The sequence below is a fragment of the Protopterus annectens genome, chromosome 3.part0 (genome assembly GCF_019279795.1).
Source record: "Protopterus annectens isolate FY-2018-M chromosome 3.part0, PAN1.0, whole genome shotgun sequence".
Taxonomy (NCBI): domain Eukaryota; kingdom Metazoa; phylum Chordata; order Ceratodontiformes; family Protopteridae; genus Protopterus; species Protopterus annectens.
The window spans coordinates 1,913,670,335-1,913,689,076 of NC_056731.1; the positions used below are offsets into that span (position 1 = coordinate 1,913,670,335).

At 38.9% G+C, this 18,742-nt stretch overlaps 1 protein-coding gene across 1 annotated transcript in view; it reads right to left on the reverse strand.

Moving 5' to 3' along the window:
* Window positions 1-1,088: 1,088 nt before the first annotated feature.
* Window positions 1,089-18,742, reverse strand: part of LOC122797226 (solute carrier family 7 member 13-like) — a 200,370-nt gene continuing 182,716 nt past the window's right edge. Inside the window, exon 4 of the mRNA XM_044066063.1 lies at window positions 1,089-2,204. Coding sequence (XP_043921998.1) covers window positions 1,956-2,204 — 249 coding nt within the window. The 3' untranslated portion in view covers window positions 1,089-1,955. The remainder of the gene's footprint in view (window positions 2,205-18,742) is intronic.

Sequence of the window (18,742 nt, forward strand, 5' to 3'; positions counted from 1 at the left end):
ATTCTAACCCTAACCATCCCTATGCCACAGCCCTAATTTCCATGCATTACATTACTGTAATTCCTTTCCTGAATAGTACCACTGCTCAAATAAATTACGTCTGTCAGATAGCAACTTTTTTTTAGTGTAGCTAATTAGGAAAGGAAAAGATTTCCTTTTTGATCAATTTAGTGACTCGACAAATGGATTTTTGATGAAAAGTAGGTTAGGCAAGTTTGTTAGATTAAGTGACTTAGTGATTAGTGCACAATGTGTGTGTGTATAGCTATATCTATATATATATATATATATATATATATATATATATATATATGTGTGTGTGTGTGTGTGTGTGTGTGTGTGTGTGTGTGTGTATATATATGGTTCCCTATCAGAAGCCTGAAACACTATAAGCCTGAAAGTCAAAATCCTGAAAACTATAGACTGAAAATGCAAAATCTCGAAAATGCAAAATCCTGAAAGTCAAAATCCTGAAAACACAAATAATGCTAATATGTCACTATAAAGACACTAATATCTACCAACTGACCCTGACCCTAACCCTAACCCTAAGGTCCGTCACTATCGCACACTCACCTGACCCGCGCCCTAACCCTAACTCACTTAAACCGCCCCTAACCCCAATATTTGTCACTATTGCATACATGCCTAACCTGCGCCCTAACCCTAACTCACTTAAACCGCCCCTAACCCTAACATAAAACCAACCGCACACTTACCTGGACCCAACGCATGACCTAACACCACAGGGCTAACAATAGCAAAGCCACAATGACGTCAGTATGTCCATTTTGTGTTTTCAGGATTTTGACTTTCAGGATTTTGCATTTTTGAGATTTTGCATTTTCAGTCTATAGTTTTCAGGATTTTGACTTTCAGGCTTATAGTGTTTCAGGCTTCTGATAGGGAACCATATATATATATATATATATATATATATATATATATATATATATATATATATATAAATACACACACACACACACACACACACACACACACACACACACACACACACACACACACACACACACACACACACTCACACACACACACACACATACACACACACATATATGTATGTGTATGCTATTTGGGAATGGAGAATTGGAACATTGACAAGACAGTACAGACAGCTCATTTTAGCAATGATGCACAAATACAGGAGCATTCTATAATCAAAACATGTTTCTAGAACCTTGACAGCTATTTTTGAGAATATGTCATGTGGGAGAATTTCTTCAGTAATTGGCTGCCTCCAGCTTTCTGCATCAATGTTTATTCCCTATGAATGCTCAATCTGTGTAATTAACATCTTAACAACACAGAAGTCAATACTTGAAACTCATTAACACATAACAAAATAATCCTAAGTCTTATTGACTGTAAAATATAGATGTGACTGTAATCATGAGAATGAATTCCACCTCAGTAAACACAGATGTCCTGTGTTATGATAAGACAAACATTGGGTTATGGGCCAAATATGTAACGCACACTTAAACAGTTGTATTTCAGCTTTGCTTAATTAAATTGTTTCATTGTTCTAATTAGTTTTTTAGGAGGTAAAAAAGGATTTCTCATTTATGTGTGGGTATGTCTGTGTCAATGCATGTGTATGTGCATGAATGTGTAAGTACTAACAGATGTTGGTGCACACACATGCTGTGTGGTTTTCTTTTTATTCTACCTCATATATCACAAGTACTAATTTTAACAATTCCTTCTCAGAATTTTGCCATGTTAAAACTTCACTTTTTGCAAATTAATTTATTTTGGAATCTTGCAATAGTATTAGACATTGTTTTTAAAAGTCACTATCCTGAGAAAAGTGAGGATTAAAAAATCATTTGCAGTCTAGATTGTTATATTTTCATAAAGGAAGTCTGAACAGTATAGAAACTTTGCATATGTAGTTGCACCTGCCACAGTTGTATCAAATATTAGCACTTGTGTTACTGATTCTTGGATCCGTTTTCATACACTTCTGAGTGAGTTATTTCCATAAGTAGCTGTAAGTGGTATGTGATCTTGTCAAAAAATTTAAAATGCAATTTAAAATACACAAATGGAAAATAGATGATTAAGCCTGAAAGCATAAAAAGCAAAGCATATATGTATTCCAGCTGGGGAGACTGAATGATCGGAGCCAGGACTAAGAAGCAGCTTACAGCTACCATCACAAATGCAAATGGTAAAAACACCTGCAACAGAAAACAAAATTGCATTAGTATACAGTATGTGTTAAGTTCAGACATCAATCATGTAGCAGAATGTTAAGGAAAGTACTTTATCTGATTCATACACTGCCTGTGTTTTGCTTATAGTTACATGCCTTGCACCCCGCATATGCAAAATCCTCAGACATTACTGTTTCTGATCTTTTGAGTAAATACTGTTTTGCTCCATCTAAATTACTTTCTGCTGTACTTCACCTGGGATATTTTGTGCATCACTTTTGTGACTGGTGTCTTCTCATCCAGACAGAAACATAGACAATATAACCAAATAACTGTTTGACGTTCCTAGCATGGTAATATTCCCTGTTGTTACAACACCCAGAATTTTAGATTATCTCTAATTTTATCATTGACATTAAGGTTTAATTATACCCTTTTCATGCATTTCTGAAGTATATCGTACTTTGCTTCTCCCTGTTAACCCTCCAAGATTCTCTCTATGAAAATGCATTTCCTGTCAATGTTTTCTTTATGCTTTCAGCGTCATACCTTGACATCTGTGTTAGTTAACGGGTTTTTGCCAAAGCATACTTCCCTGCAGAACCTTATTTGGTACCTACTCAGGAGGTAACCAGGGGGCACTGTCCTCCCTCCTTTCTATAGTGTACAAATAAGACTCTTCATGTGGACTCTATGCATTGTGTCTGCACTCATTGAATGACATTGTATGAAATAAACAAAAGAGGGATACATTTCAATTTGGGGAGAGAGACAGAGGAAAGGAAGAGCATTACAACTGCATTCTTGGCTTTAACTCAAGCATATTCAAGATGAGTAAAGGACTCTGCCAAGGGTGTCTTTTGTCTTGCCTCCTGTTTGTGACCCACATGTGAATGACATCAAGGTACAGCTGAGGTTTGAGAGTATTCAGTTTAGTGATGTGAGGGTTACATATGTGTTGTTTCCAGATAATGTTGTCCTCCTGACTTCAAATTACTGTGATCTCTGGCATGGACTGGAGTGGACTGCTGGAAGTATGAAATAGATGGTATGAGAATCAGTACCTCCAAATTGGAGGTCACAGCTCTGTCCCAGCAGAGAGTGGGCTACTCTCTACAGAAGAAGGGGGTGCAGCTACCTCAATTGGAAGTATTTAAGTATATTGGGAACTTTGTTCATTAGTGAGTATAGAATGGTGTTGGGAGATGGACTACTAGATCGGTGTAGTACCAGGTGTAGTGGTGAAGAAGCATCTAACTCCTAGGAAGAAGTTTTCAATTTATTGGTCAGCCTCCATGCCTATCCTCACCTATGGTCATGAGCATTAGGTAGTAACTGAAAGGATATGATCACAAGCACATGCAACAAAATGAGGTTACTTTGAGGGTGACCAGAATCAGTGTCCATGACAGGATGAGGAGTTTGGATAACTAGGTCATTCTCAGTTCCTTTGCACTGTGGAGTCTGTTGAATTAGTCTGAGTGCTTAGCAAGGATGCCCCTTGGTCACTTCCCACAGGAAGTATGCCATGCACAACTTAACCAGTAAGATAAGAACCTGGGGCAGATGTAGGACACAGTGAAGAACGTACATCTCTCAACTAGCCTGGGAGCACCACTAAATCCCAAGAATGGGCTGGAGACTATTGCTAGGGTACAGAGAAGTCTGGTCTGTCTTGCTCAACTTGCTACCACAGCAACCCGTAACAGGACAAGGAAGTTAGAAAACAGATTATATTACATTCAAGTAAAAAGTAGCTCTTAAGGAGATTACAAGGAGTCTTACTGTAATTTATTAACTTTAGAATTAGATAAAGCATTAACATTAGTTTAAAGGAATTACCACCACCACCACTTCAAAATTAATCATTTGTAATTCAATTAATTATGCTGACTGAAAGTTGAAAAAATGATGTTGTGTGATATTTGAAGATGGCAGTTTTTGTCCTTATATATGTATATATATACATACACACACACACACACACACACACACACACACACACACACACACACACACACACACACACACACACACACACACACACACACATTTATATGTATATTTATACATCATTCTGTTCATTCTGGTTGACAAACAAAAACCTTGACATCCTATACACCAACCACAAAACATCAACAATGCGAACATCAACACCTACTACTTAAACACAGAGAAATAAGCTCAGTCCATGCAAAATTTTAAAGGAAAAAAAAACATAAAAATCAGCATATATATATATATATATATATATATATATATATATAGGTCTACCTGATAACACCGAAACTGCAAAATGCCAATGACGAGAACACTGACACCAGAAGATCGGCAATGGAGATGATCGACAGTTGAAAATCCCGACGCTGAGAACACCGACATGTTGAGGTAAGTGTGGGGTTAGGGGTGGATTAAGTGAGTTAGGGTTAGGGCGCGGGTTAGGTGACTGCGCGATAGTGACAGACTGTAGGGTTAGGGGTGGGTTAAGTGAGTTAGGGTTAGGGCATGGCTTAGGTGAGTGTGCGATAGTGGAGGACCTTAGGGTTAGGGTTTGGATTAAGGTTAGTGCAGAGATAGTTGTGTATGTAAGGTTTAGTGTAGGTTTGTAAGTTTTTGGTGTGCTTGTGTTGTGTGTGTGCTTTTTGGACAGGGGATTTGTTTTGTTTGCTGATTGTCGGGATTGTGGTTTGTCGGGCATGTGAAGTTTCGTGTTTTTGAACTTTCAGTTTTGTGGTGTCTGTGATTTCGTTGTCGGTGTTTTCCCGTGTCGGTGTTATCAGGTAGACCCATATATATATATATATATATATATATATATATATATATATATATATATATATATATGTATGTATATGAGTGTATATGTTACTGCATGTTTTGTCTGTATTGCAGAATCACCTCTCTGCAAAATTTGGAAACTGTCCTACAGTAATTCTGTGAAAACGACTCCAGCAATAATATAATCAATAATACCATGTTATACTTGTACATTTTTGCCACATTTTATTGCTTTACTACATTATATAATTTCTGCCACTGAAGTAGGTTGTGGCTAAAAAGGATCCTTGGCCCACTCTATCTATCAACGTTAAATAAATAAATACAAGGAGGAATATGATCACTCTTTCTAGCACTATTAGGAAGGAGAAATAGATCTGATAAGAACAGAGAGGAAGATTACCAGCAAAATTATGTCTTATGATTAAGTCTGAGCAAAGCAGTACACAGGTGCTATGAAAGAGGATGCTGCATTAAGCTTGGCTTATGAAAGGCCTTATGGCGATTACTTTTTTGGGCAGAGAGGTAATTCTGCGTTAGGAAGTGTGATCTTTGTTAGAAAAGAAACAGTGTGTTTAGGCAGTGCTGCAGTGACATTTATTAACTGCTTTAAGTGAAGATGTAGTCTGGCTTTAATGGCAGAAAATTTTGTTCAGAAAGCATTCAACTGGGAAGGTATTTCAGAAATGTGTGACATCACTAGTGCAACAGTAATCTCCACACCATTTGTGAACATTAGCTGACTGTAGCAGAAGTCCACTGAAACATTATAATCTTCTTTGTGGACTGCACTGGTTTAGTATTTATGCAGGTTTAAGGGGTAAAATAATGTTGGTAGCAGTTAGCTTGGAATATTAGCAGGAGGAACAGTTGAAGGCTGAGGCAGAAAAGAGATTAGCATGCTGATCCAAAGGCATGTCCAGCAATTATGTTAAAAACTATAGTGATTTTCTAAGTACTTTGGACTAGATAGGTAAGCATAAGATTAATGGAGAATAAAAACACAAACAAGCGAACTTCACAGACGAGACTCCTTTAATCCAAAATGGTAAGCGCTTTCACCGGCTATAATACGCCAGCTTCCTCAGACCAACACTTAAAAAACAAAACCTACTCAATTCAGCTAGAGGCTCTTAAACAAAGGGTCTGTGAGCACCAATATAGTATTGATAGGTCAACAAGCACTAATGCCCTTGCAAGACATGTCATGACATTTCCGGAGCATAGATTTAGGTTTATTGTCTTGCAAAAGATAGAACCTAATATTAGGGGAGGGGCATAGAAACTTAGGCTTGAGGAGGCAGAATTGGAGTGGCAGATTCGTACTATAGCATATTTGTGCCCTGGGCTTAATGAACAAATATCTATAAAATGCCTTCTCATAAAGAAAGCCCTGAATAGATGAACATAATGAAGGGATTAACACTAACACCAACAAATAAAGGGTATAAGAGCCTCTAGCTGAATTGAGTAGGTTTTGGTTTGGGGTTATTAGTAATAGTCTTAGAGCTTTCAACACATAATGGTTTTATTTTGTCTTCTTGGAAGACAGACCAGGTACAATGGTGTAGTATTTTGGATGGAGCCCACTCTGTTACCTTTTTTACCTTTGTTAAGCCTGCTTTGATTGATGTAAATGTATAGATTTAATTCATCTTAGGTTTAGAATTTTTTGAATATATCTTTTTATACTTTTCTATTTTTTATATATTTTTTCTTTTTCTTTTTATTTTATTTTAATATTTGGAAATTTATGGTTTTGTAAGTTTGCACTTTAAAGAGTTGATCGCAAAATCTTGGTTCAGCAGTAGGTTTATGTTTATGTTATTATTAGTTGATCACATGGTCACAAGTATTTAAGCAATTAACATATTGATTAAGTTGTTTTAAATGTATCTAAAAGGACTGGTTGGATATTTTAACTGTGTTTCAATTTTAAGTGTTGGTCTGAGGAAGTTGGTGTATTATAGCCGGTGAAAGCGCTTACCATTTTGGATTAAAGGAGTCTTGTCTGTGAAGTTCACTTGCTTGTGTTTTGGTTTACGAGTTTTTAGTTATTTTTCTTTGTTGATTAATGGAGAATAGTTTGGATAATAACATACCAAAACCAGTCTTCGTCCTGGACTCATAGGTTCATAGGTTCATAGGTAGGTACTAGGCTATCGGCCCTAGGGCCCATACAAGCCTAGCCAAAAAATGTACCCTGGCTTTCGCCACCCAAGAAAATTATTTTCCTGTGCTCCTGTCGAGCAGAGCCACAGAAGTGATCCCCCAGGTGAATTTCCCATTTCCCATCCAATCATCAAGATTTTTCTTGAAGAGTGCTAATGAGGAGCTCTGTTTGACATAGATAGGTAGTCTGAAACCAGCCTTTGAAAGTGAAAAAGAAACCTAGTAACTCTAAAAAAGGCCATCTTACAGAGATCTTCCATTTTAACTTTCTTGTCAAGGGCAACACGAAGCTAATGAAAAGAATTTTAGGTCCTTACTCAGCTTATGGTGAAAGATACCATGGAGAAGTTCAGCCACATCATCAAAATTGGTGGGTGACTAACACTGTCTCCAATATGGCGACATTCTCCATGTATCTGAGAATAGTAGGAATGACTTCTGTGAGTTCCCTTTGTCTGTTATGGATATTGATAATGAGGGAACAGCTGTTTGAGAATGTCTTTGTACTTTGGACTATTGCCTGTTTTTGTTTCTTTGATTGAGGTATAGCCTATTTCTGTGTATTGTTTATATAACTGAATGGGCCTTTACTTTTTTCTTTGTGCAGTCATTGGCATGAAGTTAATCCTTCTAGGAAGGGCATGTGACTTTACTGTTTTCCTGTACCTGACCATCCTTTTCTAACCAGTGTGACACTTTGTGTGTTTTGGTGGTGGTGGTGGTGGTGGTGGTGGTGGTGGTGGTGGTGGTGGGGGTTGTAAGACAAGATGTCTTTGTCTGGCCTTGTCTCTTGAAAAGTTGAAGGAGTTATGCTGTTTGTCTGAAAAATGGTTTGTGAAAGCTGACCAATGGATAGGAAACTGGAAATTCACCCTGGGTCTGGCCCCATTGTCTCTTCTAGTCAGAGACAGACAGTAATACACAAACTAACATACCCCCCAACATAACATCTAGGAAACTCCTAACTAACATATCCCTCCTAATAAGTGCCCATGATACACAGGGACACGATGAGTTTGGATTGCACAGCTAGGCTTATAAAGGCCGTAGTGGTCATTAGCAGGCCAATTATGAATCAAAACTAGCCTCCATAATAAAAGAAAACCATAAAGTCTTCTTCAGTTACGTCAGGAACCTCTGTGGCAAAGCCCAGGTTTGTTCTGAATTAGTACTTAACAGTATCACTTACACTGATCCTGTTGACATAGTCAACCTGCTAGCAGATAGGTCCAGCGCAAAATTCACCCCCCTGTCCCCCCAAAAGGCCTTTCAACATCTGATACTTGACCCGCACTTCACATCTCCATAGATCAAGTGTTACAGGCCCTATCCAAGGCAAAGAACACAGCTTCCATGGGACCTGATAGTATCCCAGTATATATTCTGCACTCTCTTCAGCAAGAACTGGCTTCTCCATTGACCACCCTATTCAACCACAGCCTAAGTACTGGCTTCATTCCAGCAGAGTGGAGAAATGCCATTGTCATCCCCTTGCACAAAGGTGGTGCCACTACTGACCCTGGAAACTATTGCCCCATTAGCTTGACAAGTCTGATCTGTAAAGCCATGGAACGTATTATTATGGATCTCATAAACAAGGACATAGGCAATCTCCAAGCACTTGACTCCACCCAGTTCAGATTCGTTAAGGGCAGATCTTGCCTGTTGAATCCTGATGGACTTCTTTGAGACTGTCACCAAGGCCCTGGATCAGGGAAAGTAAGTACATACATATTACCTTGACTTGGCCAAGGCCTTTGACACAATCCCCCACTCAGGCATTATTGAAAAGCTATCACAACTTGGTGTAAATCCCTATCTCATCAGATTGGTAGCCAACTGGTTCACTGACGGGACCCTCAAAGTCAAAATAGGCACCTCCTCCTCTGATAGCAGATCTGTCACTAGTAGAGTTCCCCAGAGATCTGTCCTGGGACCCCTACTGTTTGGCATCTATTTCTCAGAGGTCCAGGCAAAGGCAAAGGTCTTGTGGCTCACCAAGTTTGTGGGATGACTGTAAGTTGGGTGGTGTCATTGACTCCCTAAATTATGTTAACATACTGCAAGAAGGTCTCACAGCAGCTAATGACTGGTGCCAAAGTCATGGCCTCAAACTAAATGCAAAAATTGTATCATCATACCATTAGGCAAAAACATGACCCCTATTGATTACCACATCAATGGTAACCCCCTAACCACATAAATCCACTGCAACCAAATCGAAGGCACGAACACCAGCAAGGTTCCACAGTTCCACGATTTAATGACACAAAAAAACGGACAAACAGAGATAATCCCAGTACAAAAAGATTTAACGCTCTTGACAAAAATTGCGTTTTCGTCTTTCATCAATGACTTCATCAGATAAGGTCAATTAGAATCAATTAGAGCTTTAAATAATAAAAAACTTTCAAAATTACCCAATCTATCACAGTGCATCTTTCAAACAACCAATCAATGAATTGATTCTCATAAATATTAATATCCACTAAACACATGTTAAAAACAACTCTATTACTTGTAATATTCTAATAAATATATTTAAAAATAAATTTATTATACCTTTGAATTTAATAAATACTATTTCATAAAATCAGTTACAATACAATATAATAAATCTTAATAAATTCATGTGAAGGAAACAATTGTATTTGGAAGTTACTGTTCAGATTCAATGCAGTGTCTGTTTGTTAAGCAAATATCACCATCTATTGGCCATTCTGTAAATTGCAAGCTACAGAAAATATTTCTTTTAAATATCTGCAGCTTTCATTTTAAGTACTGGAACTATGGATACACTTTCGTTTAAACCAGGTTTCCTGGTGGCATTGAGATATATCTGCCACCATAGTTCCCTATAGGCCAGTCTTTCCTCCCATAAGCCCCCTCTTAGATCTTTTTTCACCTGTTCAATTACAAAAAATTCAAAAAATGCCTCTTTGCACTCTTTAGTATGTCTATATAAGGCGTTTGTATCTTTCGCCTTAGAAATCTCATAATAATGTTCGTATATTCTCCTCCTCAAGACTCGTTCAGTTTTTCCTATATAGAAGGAATTGCATTTTTTACAAATGCTTAAATAAACTACACCCTTTGTCTCACAATTAAAGAAACCATTGCTTCTTATAATTTTGTTGTTCCTGCTAGGAATAATAATCTCAGCAACATTTAACATGTAGTCACATTGGTTGCAATGGCCACACTTGTAACTACCTTTCCTTTTTTGGCCTTCCATTCCCTTATTTGTTGCGTTACATCTAGCTTGAGATTCTAATATATTCTTAATAGACCTAGCATTTCTATATACAATTTTTGTAGTTAAATTATTCATGCCATTTATGTCTGATAAAGCTACGAATCTAGTCCATTCGTTTCTAAATAAATCACTGACCCTCATATTAGACACATTGTATTCCATAATTAATGCCTGTTCATATCTTGGGTCATTGTCAATTTTAATGGTCTCGTTTTCTATAATATTATTAATAATTCTTTGTCCTTTTATTGGCTGAAACTTAGACTGCCTTCCCAATTCCACTTCAGTTCTCAATTTAATTATAAATTCCTTTGGATAGCCCCTTTCCTCGAACATTTTACTTAATAGATTGCATTCAATAAAAAAATCTTCACTAGTGCTGGTCATTCTACTACCCCTCACAAACTGCCCTTTGACAATATTTTTCTTGCAGTGTGAGGGGTGTGCACTAGTGAAGTGAAGAAAGGAGTTACAAAAGGTTTTCTTTCTATAAATCTTGGTTTCAAAATCTCTTCCATTCTTATATATTTCTACATCTAGGTATTGCAATTTTTCTTTTGAAAGAGAATAAGTAAATTTTAAGAAACTGGTGGAATTATTTATATAATCAAAAAATTCATTGAATCTATCAACTCCTGCTGTCCAAAAAATGACTATGTCGTCTAAAAAACGACGATACAAAGACCAATAGTCTTTGTAACTAGAATTAATTATATAGTCTTCTTCCCATTTCATTAGGACAATATCAGCATATATGGGCCCACAAGCTGCACCCATTGCTGTACCCTGAATTTGTTGATAAAATTCACCTTGGAAGGTAAAAAAATTGTATCTCATTACTATGTCAACTAAACCAGTAATGGTACATTTTTCAGCTTGTGTTAACTTGGTATTTTTGTAAACCATTTCTTCAAACATAATGAGACCCTCGTTATGTGGAATACATGTAAATAGGTCCACGACATCAATGGTAATGAATAATAAATCTTCATCATAAAGTTCAGGACCAATACACCTTAAAAAATCCCATGAATCTTTCAATGTGTGTGTATTCTCAATACTTATATGTTTTACCTTATGGTCCACATATTTTGCCATGGGGAGTGTCTTAGACCCTGCTGCTGAGACAATAGGTCTCAGAGGCGGATCTTCCAAATTTTTGTGGACCTTAGGAATTCCAAATATTGTTGGTATTCTTGGCTTCTCCACATACAAGTATTCAAAAGTTTTTCTGTCTATTGAACCTTCATATAAATAACTATTTAATAAGTTATCAATTTTATAATAAGCTAAATTGATTTCATTAAGTGAGACTAGGGTGTATTTTCTCATATCGTTTAATATAAAGCTCATCTTTCCTTCGTATATAATATTGTCCATAAAGACAATACCCCCACCCTTGTCCGGTTTCATTACTCTCAGATCATTATTGTTTTTTAACTCATACAATGTCTCATTTTCTTCCTTAGAAAGATTAAATTCCATTACATTTCCTTCATACGTTTGTCTGATTTCATTTTCTAACATATTTTCAAAATTTTTAACTTGCGGATGCAAGGGTGGGTTGTATGTACTTCTACGTACTAGAACCGAGTCTTGAGGAGGTAAATTAATCTCTTTATTAGAGTTCATAGGGGCAAACAAAATACCAAAATTAATTTTCCTAAGGAAAAGCTTGACATCTATAATGGTGTTAACCAATTCACCTTTTACTGTTGGAATAAATTTAAAACCTTTGCTTAACAACTGAAAGTGTGTTTTGTTAGGAATAGTACTACTAAAATTATAAATGGTAAAGTTTCCAAGTGTATATGTAGTACCCTTAACTTGAATTGCATTATGATGCTGTTCGCTAATAGGGGTTCGATGTATTCCTTCTAATACCCCCCCATCCAAGTTTTCAAGGGTATATGTAGTACCATTAACTTGAATAGCATTTTGATGTTGTTCACTAATAGGGGTTGGGTGTATTTCTTCTAATACCTCCCCCTCCCCCTTCTCCCCCCCCTTTTTTGAAAATTTTGATATCCTTCCTGTTTATTATAGGATTTATAGGAATCTCTCCTTAAAGGGGGAAATTCATCATCGTAATCCAAGTATGGCCTTCCTTTACCATCATCTTCATGATCTACAAAGGGTGGGTCACCATATTGCTGATTAGTGTCATTTCTCTTAAAGGGCGGCTTTGGGTAATGGATATTATTTTCATATTCATATAAGTCTCTCTTTAACTTACTAATTTTCCTTTCAATAATTTCACTGCATTTCCACTCAATATCATCCTTGATTTTATAATACTTGTCCCTTTCCTCCCTAATTTGAAAAATAAGGTCTTCTTTAACACATAAATCTAATACTTCTATTTCATTCTGCAATAAATCTTGCACTCTATTATTCTCCTGAATAATTAATTTTAAAATTTCAATTCCACATTGGTTAAAAACTTTTAACAATTCATGATGAAAAAATGACCCCCCTATAACATTGTTGGGATATTTAAATATTCTAAGACCCTTGGGTACCACTTTTCTATTGATGCACTCTGTTAAGTATTCATTTTCCACAGTTAAAGTCTTAAATTTCATCATAAGTTTGTACAATTTATCTAATTTATTGTAGTAACTAATGCCATCGGCAGAAGTCTGCTTTTGTCCGTTTTTAAATTCAATGTTGAAAGGCTTTTTTAACCAGTCATTAATGCAGTTACTTTTCCACGAAGAGTGGAAAGAATTATTAACAGTACCTTTGCTGCTACAACTTCTTGTGGGGTTATCCGGAGTATTGCGCATTTCAGCCAGTAAAGAGGGTGATATATTAACAGTGTCAGTTTGCGCCAACACCATTGGCGTCTGAGCCGGATTAAATGTCTCACCGTTCGGTTCTTCTCCTACAAATTCACGATGTACATTTCCACTGTTACGGCGTTTTCTTTTTGGTTTGGCTCCCCTTGACCATTCGGTCCGTTCCTGCACACTTAAACCCTCTTCTCCTTGCTTCCGATGAAACGTCTGGCAAAGCGGCGTCAATAGGTCAATCAGCTGAGTCAGTTGACCTATCAATCTCCGTGATTCCCCCATCTCTTCTTTCGGTGTTCCGCCTTCCATCCGGCAAGCACAACAAGACTAATAAGACAGGAACAAACAACCAAAACCAGATAAATCCACTGCAACCAAATCGAAGGCACGAACACCAGCAAGGTTCCACAGTTCCACGATTTAATGACACAAAAAAACGGACAAACAGAGATAATCCCAGTACAAAAAGATTTAACGCTCTTGACAAAAATTGCGTTTTCGTCTTTCATCAATGACTTCATCAGATAAGGTCAATTAGAATCAATTAGAGCTTTAAATAATAAAAAAACTTTCAAAATTACCCAATCTATCACAGTGCATCCCCTAACCACACAACTTCTGGTGAGAGACCTGGGCACTCAGGTTAATAACAACCTCACATTCAACATCATGTAGCAGCAGTGGTCAGGAAATCCTTTTACTTGGTTCATCTCATAAGTAAAGGGATTGCATCCAGAAAAAAAGGAGGTTATTGCCTCTGTATACTCCTCCCTCATTAGACCAATAATTGAGTATAATGCCCTGTTTGTGATGTACCTCTCCAAACATCTGCACCAACTGGAAAGGCCACTGAAATACCTCACAAAAAGAATCCATGGCCTCCAACACCTGTCCTATGCAGACAGACTCAAATCACTATCACTCTACTCGGTATTGTACAGATTGCTCAGGGGTGGTCTGTGTCTCGCCTACAAGGCAATCTCGGACCCTGCCCTACTAGAGATGCTCCATATCCATAATTTTAACTCCTCACGCAATACCCGCTCAAAAGGCCTGAATCTAATATGCGACATCAACAAAACCTGTTGGTGAGACAAGTTTGTCTCCCAGCGGCTGCTCTGTCTTTGGAATAGACTTCCCGTACACGTCAAACAGAGTACCTCCCTGACCCTCTTCAAGTGCAATCTTGATGAGTGGGTGGGAAACCACACATTTGTCCCAGGAATTCCACCTGTGTCCCTCATTGACAAGGGTGACAGGTGCTAACTGAGGTTTCTGTTTGGGGATAAACTCTTGGTTAGGCTTGGAAGGGCCCCAGGGCCATTAGCCTAGTAACCTCCTATGATTCTGTGATCCTATATAACTATGACCCTATGAATACCACCACCATAACCTACAAAGTAAACACATCTTTCCATGCTTCCTGGTCAGCTTAAGATACACTAAGTGGAACCGTCTTAATACTTTCCCTTTAGATGATGCTGTCACATGCCTTAATGATACATTCCTCGTCATCCTAAATAAACACGGAGATAACTAGAAAAACAAATAAACAAAATGATAATGAAAATATAATAATAGAACTTGGAAAACTTAGAAACACAGTAAAACTCAATCGAACTTCCAAAACTATAAATAGCTCCAAAACACAGCAAAATGCATTCACTAACTTGACAAGAAGTGTGGTATGCAAACTTCCAATACACTAAGCAAAACAACCCCAAACTCTTCTGGTCCTCCATCAACAAAGTTATCCATCCCAGCCACAGTACCCATTCAAACCCTCCTATAAACCACACTAATGACATCACTGCAAGCCAATTCAATACACATTTTATTAACACAGTAACTTTCCTCTTAACTGCAACACCCCACCCCATCCAGAGTAAACAAATCATCCCAACACATTTGAATTTGAATCCACCCCACATCCACCATCAGAAAACTCCTTCTCAGACTAAAGCCTACTACATTTTCCACAGACAATCTTCCAGCAGAGTGCATTGAACTTGAAGCTAACACCCTAGCTTATCCACTCTTCATCCTAATAAGAATGCCATAGCAGAAAGCTATATCCCTAAAGATGGAAATAAAATCCTATATCCTACCACAAAACAAAGGTGGCTCCTCTAATTATAGGCCAAAAGGCATTCTGTCCCCACATCCAAAGTCTTAGAAAAGTGTGTTCAATCCAAGTTACTTAAATTTGTTATAAAATAAGCAGAAAATAGAAGAAGGCTTCTGTATGCATTCTTATGCTATTATTTATTCTACATCACACCCCATGCCGAACAAGGGTCTATATTAGATCACTGAGTGCTTAAAAACTGGACAGCATATGGCATCTGTTTGAGCCCTTTGAGCCTCTTGGTGAGGTACTTTTGGGGTCTTTCCAGTTGCTGCAGGTGTCTGGTAAGGTACATCCCAAAAGGGGCATTGTACTCAATTATGGGCCTGATGAGGGATGAGTAAAGAGGCACGATGACCTCCCCTGATCTAGATGTGAATCCCTTCATGATTAGGTGGGCTATATAAAATGTTTTTCTAACCACTTTGGCCACGTGGTTGTCAAATGAGAGATTGCTATCAACTTGGGTCCCCAGGTCCCTAATTACTTCTTCTGTACTTAATGGATTACCACATATGTGGTAATTTGTGGGCACTTTGTTTTTGCCAAAGGGGATGACTATACACTTTTTGGCGTTTAGCTTGAGGCCATGGCTCTGGCACCAGTTGTCTGTTTCTATGAGGCCCTTTTGGAGGATGCTTGTGTTGGCTGGAGAGTCAATTATGGCACCCAGTTTGCAGTCATCTGCGAACTTGGTCAGCCACAGTCCTTCTGTGTTGGCCTGTACCTCCGAGAAATATATACCGAACAAGAGAGGTCCCAGGACTGAGCCTTGTGGGATGCCACTTGTAACTGGTTTGGAGTCTGACATGGCTCCAGCAATTCTAACCATGTGGGTTCTGTCCTTGAGCCAGTTTGCAACCCATCTAGTGACATAGGGGTTTATATTTAAGCTGGTGAGCTTATCTATAATGCCCAAGTGGGGTATTGTATCGAAGGCTTTTGCAAGGTCCAGGTAGGCTGTGTGGACCACCTTCCCCTCGTCAATGGCCTTGGTGACTGTTTCAAAGAAATCAACCAGGTTTAAGAGGCAGGATCTGCCCTTAACAAAGCCAAACTGGGTAGGATCCAGTGTCTGTAGGTCCCCAATATCTTTATTTATGAGGTCCATGATGATCCTTTCCATAGCTTTGCAGACCAAGCTAGTCAGGCGATAGTTTCCAGGATCCATTGAGGCACCACCTTTGTGGAGAGGGACCACTGCTGCTGTACTCCACTCTTTGGGTACATATCCTGTAGTAAGGCTGAGATTGAACAGTAGTTTTATGTTTGGGTTTAGCTCTTCTTGGAGTTCATGTAGGATGCAGCCCGGGACACCATCTGGTCCCATTGATGCTGTGTTTTTTGCTTTGGAGAGGGCGGCTCTTACCTGAGCATCTGAGATGTCAGGGGGGCAGCACTCTGCTGGGATAGCTATTTGCCCTTTTGGTGGGGAGGGGGGGGAGTTTGCGCTGAACCTGTCAGCTAGGATGTTGGCAATGTCTGTGGGTTCGGTGTATTTTTTGTCATTTTTGACTAATTCTAAGCATATCTGGGAATTCCCACCCAGGTTCCTAACATAACTAAAGAAAGCCTTGTGATTATCCTTAGTGTCCTGTGCAATTTTCTCTCGAAGCTGGCCTTAGACGATTTTATGAGTGCCCGCAGTTTTTTGCTAATACTGATCAGAGATGCCTTCCCTTTTTGGGATTTTGCTCTATCATGTAGTAGCTTCCTCCTTCTATTGTATAGTTTGTTTATGGCTGGGGTCCACTAGACAGGACGTCTGCCTTTGTTGGATTGGGTCTTGGTTTTATTTGGGATTGCATGATCCATGCATTCTTGAAGGTGTTCATAGAATGCATTTATAAAGGATTCTGCGGTCTGGGCCGTATTTTCCACAGGCCAGGGGGCTTTGAAGGATTCCACCTTGGTTTTGAGGAGTGTGAAATTTGCTTTAGAGAAGTTTTTCACTGTGGTTTTCTGGGCAGGGGGTGGGGTCAGGATGTGAATATCCAGTGAGATTAGTTTATGGTCTGATCTTACCAGTGAGGGATACACTTCTGGTCTGAAGCATAGAGTCCCCATGTTGTTGATGATCAGTTCCAGTATGTTTTCCCCTCTTGTGGGAGTGGTAACAAGTTGTTCCATAGCATTTGAGTTTATAAATTCTAGGAACCTTTGGGCTAGGGTGTTGGAGCTAGAGTAATGCTCCCAGTCTATGTTTGGGTAGTTGAAGTCACCCAATATAATGTTGTTTGGAGAGACCTTCATATTTTCCAGTGTTCTCAGGAAGGTCGAGTGGGGTTCCTGGGTTTGGGCGGGTGGTCTGTAGCAGGCTATAAACTGGAAGGCAGTTTTACCCACTGTTAGTTGCACATGGATAGTCTCCGATGCTTTGTGCTGTGCCACCAACCTGGAGGTGTGGGTATCTTTGACGAATATTGATACTCCCCCTCCTTTTGTGGTTCCATCCAAGTTTTGGGGCCGAAAAGCATGGTATGAGGTATAACCTGGTAGTGTTGGGGTGCTCTCGGGAGCCTTGAACTAGGTTTCTGTTACTGCACAGATATCGATGTTCTCCATGCTAAGGAGAGTTTCGAGTGCATGCATCCTGAGGTTTAGACTTCTGGCGTTGAGTAGCATTATTCTTAGTTTCTTATCCCTTGTGATACCTATGGAGGTGGGTTTGTCTTTTGAGCCTTGCCTAAAAAAGGCACTATGTGGGTAGCAAGAGCCTTTGCCAATATCCGAAAGCCCAGGGGTGACAGGTGCAAGCCATCCCCAGCGAAGCATCATGGCTTGTCGAGCATGTCATCCCAGGCTGACAGGCATTGGATCCCCTTTGAATGACACCAATACTTAAGCCAATTGTTGAAATTGATCATCTTGTCTTCATATTGTGGCATCATTCTTGGTGAGGGTAAGATGCTACTCAAGGTCAGGGTCATACCGGCCTGGGCTACATGCTCAGAGAGCTCCTCTATGTCTCTTTTCATGTAGTCCAGGGAGGTACGTCTCAGGTCATTCACACCAGCATGGACAATGACTGAGTCATATTTGTACTTGCCTTGGAGTGACCTGAGTGCTTGTGTTATGTGGCGGATCCTAGCGCCCGACAGGCAGTTCACCGTGACCTTATTGTAGCTTTATTCATTAATAACCATCAATAAACCCCATGTCAGCAAGAGAAGCAAAAGAAAACAGTACCTCTCTATCAATCTTCAAAAACAAAGCTGGTCTTATCTTCTGATACAGTAACTAGTGTGGTACACAAACTAGATGGTTAATCTGACCAGTTTTGGGTAGAAAAAGCTTTTAAGCACTCAGTAACAGCCAAAAATACACTGCGAAAGATCGGAGTCTACACAGACTACAATGGGGAATTATGCTGTGAGATATTGATTACTGTTAAACAGAGCTGTGTGGAGAGCAGCAGTTCTAACTACATACT